This window comes from Mesoplodon bidens (assembly GCF_964165515.1).
Source record: "Mesoplodon bidens genome assembly, chromosome: 14".
NCBI lineage: Eukaryota > Metazoa > Chordata > Mammalia > Artiodactyla > Ziphiidae > Mesoplodon > Mesoplodon bidens.
Genome location: NC_138170.1, coordinates 53,987,412 through 54,007,431, shown reverse-complemented (window position 1 = coordinate 54,007,431; position 20,020 = coordinate 53,987,412). Strand labels below are relative to the sequence as shown.

The window sequence follows — 20,020 nt, the reverse complement described above, 5'->3', positions numbered from 1 at the left end:
TTAATTACTGTGTTGGTCAGTTTGTTGGTGGGTGGGATTCTTACACACTGTTGGTGAAAGTATAAATAGGTACAGTCTCTTTGGTGAGCATCTTATCAAAATCAAGCAAAATTTTAAATGTGCAAATATCTTGATCCAGCATTCAGCTTTTAGGGATTTCTCTTTTGAGTACTCATTCACATGCATAAAACTCATGTACATATATCTTTATTGCAGCGTCGTTTTCAGCAAAGTATCTTTAACAATCTGAATTATTTCAGTAGGGGACAGGTACATCCATGAAATGGAGCAGTTCACAACCATTTAACAAATAAGGCGAGGGCTTCCCTGGTGGCGCAGTGGTTGAGAGTCCGCCTGCCGATGCAGGGGACACGGGTTCATGCCCCGGTCCGGGAAGATCCCACATGCCGCGGAGCGGCTAGGCCCGTGAGCCATGGCCGCTGAGCCTGTGCGTCCGGAGCCTGTGCTCCGCAATGAGAGAGGCCACAACAGCGAGAGGCCTGCGTACCGCAAAAAAAAAAAAGAGTTAAACAAATAAGGCAAATCTCTGTTTTTAATAGAATGATATATCTAAAATATATTAGCGGGAAAAAAAGTAATACTCAGAACTTAGTATGTAGTAAACCACTACTTATATAAAAATAAACAAGTGGGTAGCTATAGATAGCTGCTTGTAAATGAATAGAATGTGTCTGGCAGGGTATACTGTAGAAAGTAGTAATAGCGGTTGCCTCAGGGGAATAGAACATGTGGGTAGATGGTGGAGGCATGGAAAAGGAACTTTATTTTTACTGCATACCCTTTTGTACTGTTTGAATTATTTTTATACCATGTGCATGTGTTACCTGTGTTTTAAAACTAATTTTTTAAAATAGCCAGGCGTAGGTATGAAATTAGGCCAAATGTGAGGTATACACATAAACTAGTAGTTATGTCGGGGAGCAAGCAAATACTGTAGGTGAAGCAAGTCAGTGGGACAGAAGTGAGGCAGGTCACCAATGGGGAGACCTTGAAACAAGACAGTTTTAACTTAAAAGTGTCTGATTTGCTTTTCATACAAATCACGCATATCCCTAGGATATGGGCAGTTCAGGACAGAGTGTGTATAAACTTTAGGGAAATGGTAAAACTGTTAATTTACAGGGAGTGAGAAGGATGGATTGAGGGATCAAGCCAGATGGAAATATACTAATCAGAACTTGTGCCCTTCCCTCATCTGAGGTGGGAGGCAGGGGAGCAGGGCAGGGAATGTACCACATCAATGCTGACAGTGACTCACCGTGAGGTGAGGTGATTAAGGTGTCAGTTGTACACGTCAGGAATCTGATTCAGGTCACAGAGATACTAAGTGGCAAAACCAGCATTCAAACCCAGATCTGTCCCTACTGTTTCTGTCCCTACTGTTTCTACTGCTTGCCCTGAGTTCTTAGTGCACCAAGGAGGTTTGGGCCCTTTTCATGGTCAATATGAACTGAGGCTCAGAGCCGGGGGCTTTCAGTGCTGTACTCAAAAGAAGGTCTTCATTCTTTTTTATCTAGACCCCCTAAATCGGAGCCCACTTACTTTTTCCAGCGTGTGGTTCAAAGCGTAAAAAAGAGCTGCTCCATTTATTGAAAGAAGAAAAAAATCTCATTTATCAGGAAAGGAATGTCTGTTGCAGCGTTTGTTAATGCTTTTCGCGTGTTTGTTTTTTCAGCTGGTTATTTTAAGTCCGTAAATATGGTTTATCATATGTGAGTGCAATTCTCCTCCGAAATGCTAAATCAGTGATATTCATAACCAATGATTTTCCCCGTAAATTTGTCCAGTTCAGAGGAAGATAACAGAAAATGGTGTCGTATTCCCCCTACCCCCTTGTTTCCAAATAACTGGGATCAGATATTGGTTGTCGTCTGTTTTCAGTTGATTTTCTTTGGAGCCAGAGCATAGAGTTTTCTCTGTTTCATACACTCACAGCCCCAACCTCCACCATATGCACTAGGATTTCATTTTCTCACTTGACTTGCTCGTGTGTTCTCACCATTGGTGACTGTCCATCATTTTTAGCATTCATTACAACTCTCTCACGTGCCTGGTAGAAAATACCCATTTTCTCTTTTCTGTGACTCAGGCTTCAGAGAGAGAAAATATCGATTTATTTTCTGTTCTTTTCTTTTCTAGGCAAAATCCATGTTTGGTGACCAGAGCTGTGTATATTGATATTCTCTTCCTGTTGACTTGCTGTCTTGACAAACCCTCAAAAGACAACCGGCCAGGTATGAGTCATATTTGTATCATATTTTGGAATGATTACAGGTCTTTGAAATGTAGGGAGGGTTTTGAGCGGCTCTACCACGCACTCCCCCACCTTCTACTTTTGCAGGACTAACCACATATCAAAATTAAACATAGTGTCGTATGGTTTCCTCATAGAAGCTTCCCAAGGAAACTTGTCCTTGTTTAGTTGCAAGTTTGTTTTCTATTTGGTCATTCAGGGAAGAGTCTGGACTCTACTCGATACCCTCTGTATTTCTGAGACCTTGGCTCTTTCCTATTTCATACATTTTCTTTGAAAGGTCATCATTTTCAATAACTCAGAGTTCATTCTGTTTCATTTTGTGGAGATAGCCGAGTGGACTCATTTGATGCTGGAGCCTGGATATTTGAGACTCAGTCTCAAATCCACCCCTCGCTACCTTGAGCTCTGACTTTATATGTGTTCCTTGGTGTCATGTATGTTTCCTGGTATGGGCCCCAGATCCACATGCAATTGTTCTATTTTCATCATGATTCACAAAGTGGTTTTCTTAAAAGGGAGAAGGGCAGCTCCAAATAAAAAAATGTTTTGATGTGTTTATATAAGAGGCCTCAGGAAGTGCTGTACATGAGTTCCAGGCCACAGACTGAAACTGATTTTCATCAACACAAACTGGAATGCAGGGTAATGAGCCTGCAACTGGTTAAAATCAGCCTCTTCTAATTGATTAGGCCTGTCTAAAGGAGGCTACAATTACAAAGTCAGATTCTGAGTACAAGCAGGCCAGGCCTTTCCTCTGTTACGTTTAGTCTGTCAATGATTTGTTGTCTTCAGTAAATATATTCAGGCTGTCAGAGTCCAGCTCTGTCCATATGGAACCCTGTTCCCAAATTCAAACCAATTTAAAATGCTTTGGGGGGGAGGTGCGAAGCTGCCTCACTCGTATCAATGCATATTAGCCCACAAGGCCCCTGTGGCCATGCAGAGGTAATAAGAACACACCTGGACTTTGATCAGCTCCATGTCCCTGCATAGGGGTAGCTGTTGCATCCTTTTGGTAGAAGAGGATCACATAGTTTTATGGCTGTGAAACGCTTCTAGTTTATACCTCTTATCCCAGCATAATTATTAATAGTGCCCCTTTTACTCTTGAAAGTGTCCAGGTTTGCACAATAAATCACAGGTCACCCAAGCTATAAGGGACCTCAGGGTTGCGTCCACTTTATTTTACACTTGAGTTAACTGGGGTCCAGAGATGTTATATAAAGAGATTATGAATCAGGTGTTACCAAGTAAATCATGTGGGGTTTCTACCATTTTTGTATTTCAGTTCCAAATTTCATGTCGCTTAGTAATACTTCTCTGCTTAATGTCTAGAGAGCCTTGTCCGTGAAAGAGTGGCTCACTACTTACAAATCCATTCACTGGGTTCCTATCATAGTTGTGTGGTTGACTATAATCATTAGGTTTCTCTGAACTAAGTGTTTCTTGGTGTATTCGTACCATTATTTCTTGTCTGGAAGGGTTTAACACTTGAATGTTGTAAAATACCCTTCTTTCTTCTCCAATTGCCTGTCCTTTACTGATGAGCTAGGTTCCTCCATGAAGATGACTTCGGCCTTTTGGAATCATCCTTTCCACAACTCTTGCATTATTTAGCGTTTGTGCCCCAATTAAATGTGATCACAAGCTGTTGTTTATTACTCAACAGTATTTCACTTGCATCAATGTATTATACCTCTTAGAGTCATTACTTTGCAGAGTAAGATATGCAAGGGGTGGGGCACTTTTACTCTTTTTCTAACATGACAGCTATAGCTCTAAATATTTAATCCTGTACTCTCCAGTATGGCAGTCACTAACCACATGCGGCTCTTGAACAACTGAGATATGGCTGATCAAAGATGAGGTGTTCTATAAGAATAAAATACACACCAAATTTCGAAGACTTAGTATAAAAAAAGGTTAAATTTCTCAATAATTTTTACATTGATTACACATTGGAATGATAATATTTTTGATATATTTGTTTAAATTAAAAGTATTATTAGGGCTTCCCTGGTGGTGCAGTGGTTGAGAGTCCGCCTGCCGATGCAGGGGACACGGGTTCGTGCCCCGGTCCGGGAGGATCCCACATGCCGCAGAGCGGCTGGGCCCATGAGCCATGGCCGCTGAGCTGGTGTGTCCGGAGCCTGTGCTCCGCAACGGGAGAGGCTACAGCAAAAAAAAAAAAAAAAAAGTATTATTAAAGTTAATTTCATCTGTTTCTTTTTAAAATGTGGCTATCAGAAAATCAAAAATTACATATATGGCTCATATATTCCTATTGGACAAGCACTGATTTTTTCCAGTCCTTTGGGAATTGCCCTCGTAAGCCACAGGATATATATATGTGTGTCTTCTGTATGACTGTATGTATTCATATACTACATCCACACAAATAGCGGTAGCAAATTTTCCTCCTTTGAGGATGAATTAGATATTTAGAACTAACCAAATGTCAAATAAAATGGCAGTTAAGGTAGATAGCACTGTTTAGGATAAAAGTAAACTGTGAGCTTAAAATAATTAAATCGATTCTTGTGTGTTTCATAAATTATTTCCAAAGGCAGTTTGAGCAATAGCTAAGTGTATCACCAAACAAGGTGATCACTTACCTGGACATGTAGATTTCAGTATGATTTCTAAGTATTGTCGTGACAGTTTTACCTTGTAAATGCCTTGAAAGAATGGATCGTGGTTAGGTCCTGTGTCCCCCAACTAAGCAAGTAGTAGGCCTGCGTTAAATGGATTTGTTATTAACTGGTTGATTGAAATGCAGAATTTTCCTCAGTTTTTAGAATAGTAACAGGTGTCATCAAGATACAAATCTTATTTAAACTCATGCATCAATCACATGTAAATTCATTTTCCAAATTCAAGTCAAATGTATATATTATGTGTATATGTTTGTAAATACACATCTATCTACCTCTAAAGCTCGCAGAGCTCAGAGTAGGGAGTACACCACAAAGGCTTTAAAGCTAGATCCCTAGGTTTGAATCCCAGGTCTGCCATTTACTAGCTTTCGTGACCTTAGGCAAGTCATTTAACCTCTTTGAGACACTTTTCCTCAATTGTAACTGGGGATATAATAGGATCTATACCTTAGAGTGGTTGTCAACTAACACATGTAAAGTCCTATGTAAAGAATGTACTTTGCATGGCACAGAGTAAGTGCTCAATAAATTTTAGCTACCATTAATATTATTATCATCGTTATAATTATCACTGGCTGGAAACTATGCATCTAATCCAGTTTCCTGCAGCCTGGCAGAGTTATGGTCAATCCCTCACATTTACAACTCTCCTCATGTTCTTAAACATTTTCAAGAAAGAAGAAATGCCTGCTTTCCTAGGAAAACACTGAAGCATACCTGGCATGGAATGTCAAGAATCCACTTTGGAATCCACTTGATTAGGGATGCTCCTGCCCCTCTGACTGATCCAGAAAAGGATCATCTTGTGGTTATTGTTCATTAATTTTTTTTGTTCATCAGACATGACATGCTAACGTCAGACAAGTTAAGCACCTACATCTGGAGAGACATATGATATGTTTGGGGCTTATAAGTAGGTCCAAAAAGGGATTACAGATGCTATAAAGGAAGTGTGTATGGGATACATCGGAGGCACTAAAGAATGAAAGGTCGTTTCTACTTGGGAGGACAGGGAAGCCTTCATAGAGGAGGAGGTGGTTGAGCAGAGTTTTGAAGATGAGTAGAAATTCACCAGATGGGCAAAGGACAGGTGGGTATTATAGACAGAGGAAGGAGCATGTCTGCAGCCACAGAGGCTCACGTCAGCACAGCTTTCAAAGAACTGGGACAGTGCGATTACAGTGTTGGGTTCAAGGACAGGAGGTGTGACTAGAAGTGAGGCTGGGAGGCGGGAACTCGGTCAAGGAGGGAGTCATGGTCCAAAGTCTAACTTGACCCTGTAGACAAAAGAGATTATCGGAGGATATAAGACAGAGGGTAGGGTCACGTGGTTTTTAAGACAGAGTGGCATTTTCTGTGCCCCCATCCTTAAAGGAGTCTTAGGATCCTTAATGGAGCCAGGTTCCTTTGCCCCGGAAAAAGAATGTAACTGTAAATGCATTCATGGAATGTCAGGGCATTGTCATAACCATTATTGAGGGTTTGGGAGATGGGGGGTCCGAAGTGGAGGACTAGAGTTAAAGGCAGTACAATGCTGAAAATAGTTGTTTTAGCATGGTGTGATTTTAGGGAGATTTCTTCCTCTTATTTTCCATTTTACTAATTTTACATAACATAATTCTGTTTTATTCATATGTGTGTATATACATGTATTTCAACAGTAACTGTATCTAAATATGAATCTTAAAGGAGATTAATTGTTCCAAAAGAAAAGAAGTAATGTCAATTTCTGGGAAACTTTTTTGGACGGAGGAGGATCTGCCTGTCTCCTCTCAAACACTATTCCGTAAGTGACCTTGGAAGGCTATTTCTACCTCTAAAATGTCTTAGAACATTGAAGGGCTGGGGGCATAAACAATGAGAAAACCAGTGAAGGGGAAAGGCAGAGAAGATGATTAGAACAGCTTAAGATAATGATGTGTTTTGTGTAATTCAGACTTTTATCTTAGTACTTCCCAATCATTTGAGGTTTCCTTAGCCATTAACTAGGTTTTAAAAATTCCAAATCTGGGGGTTTTGTTTTGAGTTTTAAAGTGATTTAAACCCACAAGGACTCTCTGTCCCCTGTATTCTTTTTCCTCTTCTGAATCCAGCTGTCATCATTAGTATATATCAGTTTCCTGCTAGAAAGAAAATTATAGTCTCCAGTTGGAGTTGGGGGGATGAGGAAGAAAGAGCCTAACTGCTCCAAGGACTCAGAGGCTGCGTTACAGGTCTGGGCAGGGACAGGGAAATGGAGAGCTTTCATTCTCATTTTAAACCCATCTTAAATTATTTGCTCACAAGTTGGAAATTTTCCATTGAAATATCTGTTTACTGAAATACTATCTGAGACTTGACTAAATATTTACTCCCTTTTTTCTGAGAGGTGGACTTTCTATTTCTCTCTTATGCCCACACCCCTTAAATTTGTGTTTTTCACAGCTACTGAATTGAACATTTTCTTTTACCAAGTGTTTAAACAAATATCTTACCTATTTGCACTGTCTGACTTTCAGTTTAAGTTCTCTTGGTGGGTTTATGAGTGGATTTTTCCTTTCCTAGTCTCCATTTTACTAATTTTATGTAACCCCGTTCTTTCTTTTGTAATTATGTTACATATTAAAATGTGAATCTTGAAGAGGATTAGTTATTCCCAATGAAATAAAGAAAGGACATAATAACAGTTTCCAAAAAGTGTTTTAGGTGGAGAAGGATTTGTCCATCCTACCCACATCGTGTAAGTGATCTCAAAAGACTGCTTCCCTACCCCTGAAATGTATATAGGAGGCCCATTATATTCTAATTTTTAGGAAGCATTACTTTCAGTATCATCTCCCTTGTAGGGATCATAATAATTATGGCCAACATGTACTGAGCATTTAACTCCATGCCAAGCACTGTGCCAAGCATTTTGCACACATTAGTGAAGGAGGTACTGGTGGTTCTTCATTTTAGACGTGAGGGAACTGAGGAGCAGAGAGAACTGCCCGACGTCACTTGTATAGTAAGAGAGCAGAGCCCGAGCCCTCCAGCCGCCTCCACCGTGGTCCCGCAGCACACTCAGGCCTGAGTTAGGAAAACCACTCCTTGTCTCGGGGATGGTGCCTTAGACCCCTATGTTGATTCAGCATCCCGGGCTTCTGCCCCTGCTGCAGAATCCCCAGGCCTCAGGGAGGGGTCCCCCTTTCCAGTAGCTTCGCGATCACATGCTTTTATGGGGACTTTCTTGCCTGCACTGCTATCTCCCGTCTCCGGGGTGTGTGGAATAATATGAGAGCGTACCCAGGGCTAGTTACTAGAAAGAGAAAGCTTAACGCTCCCGGGCAGCTACCTGCCCTTTTCCCCTTTGAAAGTGGACCCACAGCCACTGCATGAAAGACTTCCTAATACCAGGCGGCTGGTGACCGCATTTTGTGGTTTCTTTGTTAGTTGGCATTTATAGTTCGGATCTCATCATTCTGCCAAGTGCAATAAACATTTTGTTTTAACTAGAATGTAACTTTTATTATTGTTATTATTTTTCTTCTAAATGCCTTAAAAGTGACCAGCTTGTGAGCATGAAGTCAGGATCCCTAAATAGTCTGAATGCCAAGTCAGTGTGCCTTGTAGATCAGTACAAGATTAGAAGACAGGCTCTCATTTTTTACTGCTTGTGTTTATATCATGGAAGTTCGGTAACATAAGCCCTCCCAAAGGCCAGCTTAGATGTTGATGGTGGTTAAATGGTAAAAATCTGTGAGAAGTATTCAGTGATGCCTTGTATTTGTACTGCCTTGAACATGAATAATATATGTGTGACAAGAATAAATATAAGGTCAATGGGTTTTTTTTGACATATAACTTCCTTTACCTAAGTTCCTGGGACATATAGCCAAACAATTACAGAGAATAAAAACATTGGCAACTTACAAACACCTGCTTTGATTATTTGGTCTAATTAGGTTAAATTTAACCAATCCCATCTGAACAAATTGAAAACAATTCTTATCTGTTCCCGCGGTCATGCACTTTTATCGGTGTTGGATGCAGATGTGTTTAATATGACACAGTTGATGCTATTCTCTCAGCTCTGGGTGGGAGATAAAAGGGAATTGAGAACATATCTTTAGAGTCTTCTAGGGACTTTGTATTTATGGGTCTGCAGCTATGAAATTTCAAAAAAAAAAATAGGCTTTGTTATCAATAAATTAGTTGCCTTTCTCCGAAACACTGGGACTGTCATCTGAACTGTTGCTTTTGCCAAAGGTCTCTTTCCCAGGGAACAGTGAACTCCTAAAATGAGCAGATGATTCCTAGCTACCATTCAGAAAGAATAATACAGGATGTGTTATTAGATTGCTAGGTTGATGTGGTATTGATCCCTTGTTAATTCCAAGCCCAGTGCTGAGTACAGTGGCCCACAATTCTTAGAATTTTAGAGTTTAGAGATCATTTCATCAGTAAGTAGAGTGGAAACTGTAACAATTAAGTGACTTGCCCAAGGTCATACACCTGGTTAGTGAAAAAGTCAAGCTTTCCTGGCTCCTGGTCCACTGCCCATTTCTGTGACCAGAGTTAATAGTGTTGAGAGTTGGGCCAAGTGTCTGGATCTGTAACAGAACCATGTCATGAAACCTTCGTACTCACATTTCCACCCCAGGAGTCAAATACTCTTCCAGTGGGCAGCTGGGGTCTCAGAACATCCGTGATTTCAGTTTTCTATGTGTTCCTGTCTTGCCCCACTCTAACCCCAGTCCTCACAGATAATCTGAAACTAGTTTCCCATGTCAGTTAAATTAGTTAAGCAAGATGTTTTTGAAAGCTTATTCTAGATATTTCATGTAAATGGAATCATACAACATATAGCCTTTTGTGTCTGGATTCTCTCACTTAAAGTTTTCAAGGTTCATCCATTTTGTAGCATGAGTCTTTTCTTTTTTTATGACTGAATGACGTTCCATTGTTAGATATACCATGTTATGTTTCATCAGTTGATGGACGTTTGGATTGTTTACACTTTTTGGCTGTTATGAATAATAATGCTATGAAGATCCATGGACAGGCTTTTGTGGGGATATATGCTTTCAGTTCTGCTGGGTATTTACCTAGGAGTAGAACTGCTGGGCCATGTGCCAACGCTAAGTTTAACTTTTTGAGGAATTGCCAAACTTTTCCCAAAGAGACTGCACCACTTTACGTTCCCACTGGCAATGTATGAGGTTTCCAATTTCTCCACATCCCTGACAATACTTGTTATTGTCCATCTATTGATTATAGCCATCCTAGTGGTATAAAGTAGTATTTCATTGTGCTTTTTTTTTTTTTTAATTTACTTATTTATTTATTGCGATACGCGGGCCTCTCACTGTTGCGGCCTCTCCCGTTGCGGAGCTCCGAACGCGCAGGCTCAGCGGCCATGGCTCACGGGCCCAGCCGCTCTGCGGCATGTGGGATCTTCCCGGACCGGGGCACGAACCCGTGTCCCCTGCATCGGCAGGCAGACTCTCAACCACTGAGCCACCACGGAAGCCCTCATTGTGCTTTTGATTTGCATTTCCCTAATGGCTAATGATGTTGGGAATCTTTTCTAATGCTAATGAGCCATTTTGTACACCTTCTTTAGAGAAATGTCTGTTCTGATCCTCTGGGTTGTTTGTCTTTTCATTCTTTTTTTTTTTTTGCGGTACGCCGGGCCTCTCACTGTTGTGGCCTCTCCTGTTGCGGAGCACAGGCTCCGCACGCGCAGGCTCAGCGGCCATGGCTCACGGGCCCAGCCTCTCCGCGGCATGTGGGATCCTCCCGGACCGGGGCATGAACCTGTGTCCCCTGCATCAGCAGGCGTACTCTCAACCACTGCGCCACCAGGGAAGCCCTGTCTTTTCATTCTTGAGTTGTAAGAATTCTTTATATATTCTGGATATTAATTCCTTATCAGATATACGATTTGCAAATATTTTCTCCCATTCTGTGCACTGACTTTTGACTTTTGTGTTAATGTACAAAAATTTTTAGTTTTGATGAAGTCCAACCTGTTTTTTCTTTTGTTGCTTATGCTTTTAATGTCATATCTAAGAAACTGTTGCCTAATCCGAGGTCACAAAGACTTGTATACATTTTCTTCTTAAGAATTTAATAGTTTTATGTCTTAACTTTTCGGTTTCTGAGCCATTTTGAGTTAATTTTTGTATTTGGTGTGAGGTACAGGTCCAGCCGCATCCTTTTGCATGTGACTATCCATTTGTCCCGGCACTCTTTGTTTAAAAGACTTCACCTTTCCCCATTGAATTGTCTTGGCACCTTGGTCAGTCAGAAAATCAAGTGACCATAAATACATGGATTTTCTGGACTCTCAGTTCTATTTCATTGATCTGTATGTCTGTCCTTATACCAGGACCACACTGTCTTGATTATCATTGCTTTATGATAACTTGAAATCAGGATGTGTGAGTCCTCCAACTTTGTTCTTTGTTTTCAAGATCGTTTTGGCTGAGTCCTTACATTTTCATTCAGGTTTTAGGTTCAGCTTGTCAATTTCTGGAAAAAGAAAAGTCAGTTAGGATTTTGATAGGTATTATGTTAAATCTGTAGTTCAATTTGAGGAGTATTGTCACTATAATAATATTATATCTTCAGATATTCAGATCAGAACACAGGGTGCCCTTCCATTTATTTAGGTCTTCAATTTTTTTCAGTGATGTTTTGTAATTTTCATTGTACACCTCATGAACATCTTTTGTTAAATAATTTATTCCTATTTTATTATTTTTGATGCTGTTGTAAATGGAATTATTTTCTTAATTTCAATTTTGGATTGTTCGTTGCTACTACACAGAACTATAGTTGATATTTGTATATTAATCTTTTATCCCATGACCTTATTGAACTTACTTTTGCTTATTTGTTTGTCTGTTTTTGTGGACTTAGAACTTTCTGTATATGAGATCATGTCCTGTGCAATAGTGATAGGTTTTACTTCTTCCTCTCCAATCTGGATGCCTTTTATTTATTTTTCTTGCCTAATCACCCTGGCTAGAATTTCCAGTACAATGTTGAATGGAAGTGCCTTGTTCCTGATCTTAGGAGGAGAGCTTTTAGTCTTTCACTATTAAATATGGTGTTAGCTGTGGGTTTTTCATAGATGCCCTTTATCAGGTTGAAGAAGTCCCTTCTGTTTCTTGCTTGTTGAGTGTTTTTATCATAAAAGAGTGTTGGATTTTGTCAAATTCTTTTTCTGCATCTAATGAGATGATCGTATAATTTTTGTCCTTTATTAATGTGATGTGAGTCATGACTTTTTCTTGCTGAGTAGTATTCCATTATATGCATGTGTTGTTTATATTAATTCACCAGTTGAAATACATTTTGGCACTTCCACTTTTTGGAAATTGTGAATAATGCAGCTCTGAGCATAGAAATATTTGTGTGGCCATATGTTTTTATCCTTCATAAGTAAAACCTAGGAAAGGAATTACTAGGTCATATGATAAGGATTCTTTAGGTAATAAGAAGCTGCCAAACTGTTTTCCACAGGGCCTTACCACTTTGCATTCCCAGCAACAATGTATGAGAGGTCCAGTTATTCTGCATCCTCATCTAGACGTGGTATTGCCCCTCTTGTTAATTTTAGCCATTCTGGTACATGTGTAGCGGTGTCTCACTGTGATTTTAATTTGCATTTCCCTAATGACCAGTTATGCTGAGCACCTTTTCATGTACCGTATTTGCCATACATATATCTTTCTTGGTAAAGTGTCTATTCAAATCTCTCATGCATTTCTTTTTTAAATTGTGTTTTTCTTATTACTGAGTTGTGAGAGTTCTGTGTTCCGGATATACGTATTTTATACAAACATTTGTTAAAGATTTTCTACCTATCTGTTGCTTGTCTTTTTTCTTAACAATGTCTTTTGAAGAGCAACTGTTTTTAATTTTGATGAAGTCTGATTTATCCATTTTTTCTCTGTGTCTTATGCTTTTTGTGCCCTAGTAAAGAAGTCTTTGCCTGTCCTAAGGTCACAATGATGTTCTCTCAGGTTTTCTTCTAAAGTTTGTTTTGTCTTTTTTTCTTTTTTTTGGCCATGCCACACGGCATGTGGGATCTTAGTTCCCCGACCAGGGATTGAACCCCCGCCCTCTTCATTGGAAGCGTGGCGTCTTAACCACTGGACCGCCAGAGAAGTCCCAGGTTTCCTTCTAAAGTTTGCTATTTAAGGTTTTACGTTTAGATCCATGGTCCACTTTAAGCTAATTTTCGTGTATGTCATGAGATAAGGTCAAAGTTCTCTTTTTAATTTTTTTTTTCATATGAATATCCAGTTGTTCTGGCTCAGCAAGATCTCTGGGCTCTGGGTTCCCCCTCTCTGTGCTGGAGCATGGAAGTTGCCTCTAGGTAGTAGTCCAGGGCAACTATAAGGCCTACTTTGTTTGTTTCCTTCTCTCAAGGAAACATACTACTCATGTCTGATGTTTAAAAACGATAGTTTCATACATTTGTCTAGTTTTCTAGTTGTTTATGGCAAAGGGCAATTTCTGTAGCAGTTAAACTTTCATGGGCTAAAGCAGAAATCACTTTCATCACTTTGTTTTGAAACCTCTTAGTTCCTCAATTGTAAAGTGGGGATAATACCCTCAGAGGATTGAGGTGAAGGTCCCATGAAAAAAATTGTAAAAACTCCATGAAAAGTAACACAAAAGGAAAAATCCAACACTGTAAGAAAAGCAGCTATTAGGAAATAATATTGATAGCAAGAACAAAGAAATGAATGGTCATCTCATCCAGAGGAGGAGACAGAGCTTCTGCTGGTCCCATGGCCAGGTATGCTTACTCCCAGACTCACCTCCATTGCCCATCTGGCAGAATTTACTTAAGTCCTCCCTGGCTGGGGCCAGACTTCACATTAAGTAGCATTTGCAGTCCAGCCAGACTCTCTTGGGTTTGCCAGCTATACTGTACCTTGTAGCATCATTCCCAGAGACATTGATGTAGTCCAGTGGTGCCAGGAACCTCTTCAGTCTTAGAGTCTGTTTCTCCCAGAACTGTAAACTGTAGTGCTGGCAAGGGACTGAGATCAGTGGTCCTAGTCTCTCATTACAGGTGAGACAACAGAGGTAAGCCCCAGTTATTTAAAGGAGTCTTCCCAGCCAGCTACCAAGACTCTCAAGTTGATTTCACACTGTATCTCATTGCCTAAGGGTGGAAGAGAAGCCTGAGGTCCTTTGTGGGGAAAAGGTTAAATTAAACAGGGATGTCTAAGGTATGATGATAAGGAAGTTTCTGATTGCCCAGTCTTGTCCTTAGGAGCAATTCGCTGACAAAGAATCCAAAGCAGTGTATTACTTAGAAGTAATTTTATGTTTGTGTCTTTGGGTTGTCATGTGTTTATCCACAAGTATTTCCTGACTTCCTCCCAGTGTTGGGCAGAAGCAGGGATGGGACGATGGGTGGAGGCGAGAAGTAAAAACTGCTGGTCCCACCCAGTGCCTGATGAGCTCATTTTTAGCCTACCCAAATCCTTTCAGAGCTCTTCTGACTCCGTGTTGTCCAAGCCACTGGGACTGTGCCTATTTTATGGGTTGACTAGAGAGTCCTTCAAATAGTATTCTCAGAAACTCTTCCTTCTTCCTCAACAGCAGATAAGGAATTCTGTGCTTAAAAAATACTTTGAGAATAGGCTGGGACAAGGGAAAGGGGGGAATGTTTTCAAAGGGGTGCGTGTCAGGCACCATACCTATGAAAGCCGGGCATGAGACCTAGAGACCTAGGAGTCCAGAGACCTAGAAACAAAAGTAGGCAAGAGGGCTTCCCTGGTGGCGCAGTGGTTGAGAGTCCGCCTGCCGATGCAGGGGACACGGGTCCGTGCCCCGGTCCGGGAAGATCCCACATGCCGTGGAGTGGCTGGGCCCGTGAGCCATGGCCGCTGAGCCTGCGCGTCCGGAGCCTGTGCTCCGCAACGGTAGAGGCCACAACAGTGAGAGGCCCGCGTACCGCAAAAAAAAAAAAAAGTAGGCAAGAAATAAACAACTAGTACCAGTTCAGGGCACTTCTCTAGACAAAGTTAGTCTCCAAACCCTTCCACTAGGTCATTGTACATGTTTGTAACTGGAAGGGCCCCTCGGGTCTGGATTACAGTTCACTGGGAGGGGCAGAGGATTAAATAGAAGAACGGAATTTCCCTTCGATAAGGAGAAGCCAAGATTTATTAGATCAGTTGATTTGTTGTTGTTGTTGTTGTAGTTCCTATGGTTTCCTTTTCTCTCCAAATACAGTTTTTTTTAACTGAGAAATTGCGTAACAGGACATTAACATTCACGAGTGTACGAATTATCATCTGTGATTATTTTTAGAACCAGTTTATCAACTGTTCCAGATAAGAACTTTTGTTGGATCTGATTACAGATCTCTCTAACCAGAGCTACAGATCTTTGAAACAGAAAAAATTGGCCCTTTCATTATGCCTTAAAAGTAAAATCTGCTTCGTATTTCCTCACTCTCTACTTCTTTAAGAAGGGTAGAGATTCTGAGGCGGGGGAGGATAGGGGAAATTTCTACAAAATTTTCTTGACCAAATGGTATCAGAGAATTCAGAACCATTACAATATATGAAAGAGAAATTCATTTGTTCAGTTATTCATTCAAGCCAGAGGGAACAGCATGTGCAAGGTCAAGCAGAAAACAGAACATTCTTCTGAGGCTCAGTCAGTGGCAAGTGACCACCATAGTGGCACAATCAATATCATTGCCATTTACATGGTATCCACAGTAAGTGTCTTACTCCATAGCAGTGAAACTATTTTTTTTTTCTGTTTTGTTGGTCCTTTCAGTCCTGAGGTGAATCCTTCCCCCTTTATGGATTCTGATTGCTACTTACAAGTAGAACACGTTTGCTGTGATTACTGGGGTTTTAGCTTCTCCCATAACCATCTCTGCTGGGGCCAAGAAAACTCTTGTCAGTTTGGGCCTGTACACTTACTCCCTCTGGCCCCTTTTATTTTGGCCAGCTCAGCACAAAGCAGTCAGGCTATCTTGGTTCGTGACATTAACAGCGAAGGCCAGGAACTATATAATATTCAGGAGCTCTTTGGTTGAGCACTAGATGAAGGGGTTGACATATGATTAGGGGCCATGGTGTACAAAAACAAATACCATTAAACACTAGAATTATACACGTTCGGCATGGCAAGATGTTTATACTATGAGAAGCACAGATGATCTCAGATGGTCTGAAGTAGTGGTTCTTAAAGTGTGGTCCCTGCACCAGCAGCAGCATCGCCTAGGATTTGTTAGAAGTGTGATTTGGGGGGCCCTGTCCCAGACCTACTGAATCAGGAGCTCTGGAGGTGAGTGCGCCGAAGTTTGAGAGCCACTCGTCTAAGGTAACAGCGCAGCCACCATCCTGGGGTTATGCTTGGTGATTGGAATGTCAGGTGAAACTGCCCTCTCTCTTTTAATTGTTATTTTTCAATCTCTTTCTCTCTGTTTGCCGAGTACTTAGAGTTAAATTCACCTAAATTAAATGCTCTTATGGTGAAACTCCACTATATCCATAATTATGTGGTAATGATATCATCCACATTGTTTTCCAGAATGCTCTTGTCAAAGCTATTTAGATTAACGTGAATCTTTTAAGATTACGTTGATTTTTTTTTTTTTTTTTTTTAACAAACCTGTAGCTCAGAAAATCAAAGATAAATGCCCCATGGGCCTGCCCTTTGGGGCTGTGTTCCTCCTTTGGGGAGGAGACTGACTTCCCTAAATAATAGAACAGGATTTGGGAACTAGGAGCTGACCATGCTCTAGGTAGTGCTGCTTTTTAAATCCTCTTTCAGCAGCCTGGGTTGATGTTAGCGCCCTACCTTGGTTGGTTAGAGAATGGCAGCTTTGAAATCCAGTTAATTTAGCAATCACTGTTCAGGTTGCAGACATAACACTGAAATCTGCACCTCGCCAAAGAACTAAAACTGCTAAAATAACACATCTGAGATTCCCAGAGGGAATTGTGTGAATGGACCACTTTGCTCCTTCTCACAGACACTCTACTCGCTGTCCTGAGGGACTCGGCAAAGTCCCTTCATTCCTCTCTAGGACACCTCTGTTCAGGCTGGGCATGTTCTCCAAACACATCAACCTCAGGAAACTTGATCAACTTCTCCAAAGCTGCAGTTCCCTAATGCTGCTCCCTGGTGATATTTTCACAATAAAACTATAGCAAAATGACAACTATAGCAAATTTTTTTTAAACCACATTTTTAAAAAGAATTGTCCTTTATGATGACACTAGGAATCTATGACTTTTTTGGTGTTCAGATAGCCTTTCTTTCATGAAATAATAGATGGTAGGTTTTTAACATCCTTTCTTTACAAAGTAAAATGTTGGCAACTTATACCAGCTTGTCACATTGTTTTTGATATTTGATTGATTCTTGAATTCCAAACTTGAGAATTATTTCTCCATTGAACCGGGACATAGCACAGCAGGAGGTATTGTCTTTCCAAGTGAATCCAGCCAATAAGCCATTCCTTTGAAGGCTAGAAATATGCTTGCTCTAAAGAAGAAAAAAAGAAGTTAATTTCAAAAGTGAAATCAAATTGGATGTTTAGAATCAGTCACACATACTTGGGTGACTAAAATGACTACACTGTTGGGAAAATCCAAAGATATTCCAAACAAGGAGGGCTGGGAAAAAACTCCAATTAACAAGCGTTTATAAAAATCATCTAATTAATGAAAAATAAGATGGGGCCAGTAAAGGGGAGGGACTTGATTCTTTCACTGGAACACTCGACTTTCCAGGAAAGATAGAAAGGAGGCAACCCAAAGCCAGCAAAATTGAAATTGCAAGTAGAAAAGTTATCTTCTAGACAAGAGGGTTGCCAGACCTCAGACTGAAGAAGAACTAAGTGCCATCAAAGAACTAACTTGAGTTTTTTTTTGTATCTTGCGGACAGCAGGCACTCACAAAAATGGAAACAAGTACTCGGTGTTGATCTCAACTTTGAAATGCGTTTGGTAGGGCAGGACACAAAACTGTGCTTCACTAGGAAGAAATCCTGGTTGTGAGATCCACTTGGTGAGCTCTACCTGCTGTGGGGTGCAGAGCCCATAAAACAGTAGCTGTGACCTCAGCTGAACAATAGAATCACCTGGGTCACCTTGAAACCAGGCTCGCCCCAGAGATGCAGTCAAGTGTCCCCTGACATAAGTGTTTTTCTAAAACTCTCCAGATAAATTTAACGTACCTCCTGGGCTGAGAAACTGCTATGCTAGAGAGGAAAGCAATACATCCTTTTTAGTCACTGCTGCTGCTCATGTTTCTAATCCCAACCTCCTGTTCTGCCCAGAGACCCCCTCACTCTGGCAGAGGGACAGAGGTTGTTCTGTGGTCCACATCTAAATGGGAACTCCATGAGAGCAGAGCCTGGTCTTTCTAATTCACTGCTACACCCTAGCCCTCGAACAGAACCTGTATATAATGAGCCAGTATCAAAGGCCTGCCTGCAAGGGGCCTTTATAGACTTTATTCATTCTTTTGAATTCTTGGGGGTTTCCCCTCCTTTGATGTTTTTATTGGTAAGAGAAAATGGGGGGCAGTGAACTTTCTAGTTCTTCACTATAGTGAAGTACTGGGCTGGAATCAGCTGTGCCCTTTGGAACTGCAACCCCTACTGCCCATCCCAAAAATCCCGTGAGCCCCTATGAAAGTCATAGCTGAGGAGTGTGGTTCTCAGCTGGGGCACAGAGCAGAATTACCTGTTGGCTTCTTAAGACTCCAGATGTTGGGACTTCCCTGGTGGTGCAGTGGTTAAGAATCCGCCTTCCAATGCAGGGGACATGGGTTCAATCCCTGGTCGGGGAACTAAGATCCCATATGCCGCAGGGCAACTAAGCCCACGCGCGCTCTAGAGCCCATGCACCACAACTAGAGAGAAGCCTGTGCACCGCAAGGAGAGATCCCTCATGCCTGCAGCTAAGACCGGACACACCCAATAAATAAATAAATATTAAAAAAAAAAAAAAACTCCAGATGTCTGCGACCAACTCCAAACCAACCGAATCAGAATCTACAAGGGTGGGATTGAGGCATGGATGGTTTTATTAAAACCATCACCTAGGACTTCCCTGGTTTTGCAGTGGTTAAGAATCCACCTGCCAATGCAGGGGACATGGGTTCGAGCCCTGGTCCGGGAAGATCCCACATGCTGCGGAGCAACTAAGCCCATGCACCACAACTACTGAGTCTGCACTCTAGAGCCCACGAGCCACAACTACTGAGCCCGTGTGCCACAACTACTGAAGCCCGGGCGCCTAGAGCCTGTGCTCCACAACAAGAGAAGCCACTGCAATGAGAAGCCCGTGCACCACAACGAAGAGTAGCCACCGTTCACCACAACTAGAGAAAGCCCGCGCACAGCAACGAAGACACAACGCAGCCAAAAATTAATTAATTAATTAATTAATTAAAATTTTAAATTACTTAAAAAAAAAGAACCATCCCCTGAGGGCAGTGATTTTGAAGTACGTGGCCCAGCAGCAGCAGCACCTGGGAGTTTGTTAGAAATGCAAATTTTCAGCCCCCACCCCCACCCTCCTGAATCAGAAACTTCGGGGGTGAGGCCCAGGCAGCAGTCTGTGATTTAACAAGCCCTCCAGGTGGTTCTGATGCTCACTCAAGTTTGAGAAACTCTGCTTTAGGACACCTCGTTGGGTCTTGCTGCAGAACCAAGAACATTTTTTCTAAGCAGCAGTTTGGAGAAAGTGCCTACATGAATGTCATCTGATAGTTTCCTAGCTTGTGGCTCCGACCTAACCTCCCCTGCTGCTCCTCTATTGACACATTAATTCAGCGAACCTGTTCGCAGGTCTCTCCTGTCTACTCTCTCCCAACTCCCCTGAGCACCTGCCCTGACCTTTCCTCTCCCAGGCAGGCACCTCTGGGCAGCCTCAGTGCCCATCTTTAATTAATTAATTGATTGATTGATTAATTAATTATTTTTGGCTGCATCACGTCTTAGTTGCCGTGCGCGGGCTTTCTCTAGTTGCGGCGAGCAGGGACTACTCTTCGTTGAGGTGCGCAGGCTTCTCGTTGCGGTGGCTTCTCTTGTTGTGGAGCATGGGTCCAGGCACAT

At 41.5% G+C, this 20,020-nt stretch overlaps 1 protein-coding gene across 1 annotated transcript in view; it reads left to right on the top strand.

The window, feature by feature from the left end:
- The window catches only part of LOC308627529 (tRNA (32-2'-O)-methyltransferase regulator THADA-like), a gene marked incomplete at its 5' end in the record, with an annotated part of 186,029 nt that overhangs the window by 152,117 nt on the left and 13,892 nt on the right, over positions 1 to 20,020 (top strand). Inside the window, one exon of the mRNA XM_081253798.1 lies at positions 2,161 to 2,255. Coding sequence (XP_081109924.1) covers positions 2,161 to 2,255 — 95 coding nt within the window. The remainder of the gene's footprint in view (positions 1 to 2,160; positions 2,256 to 20,020) is intronic.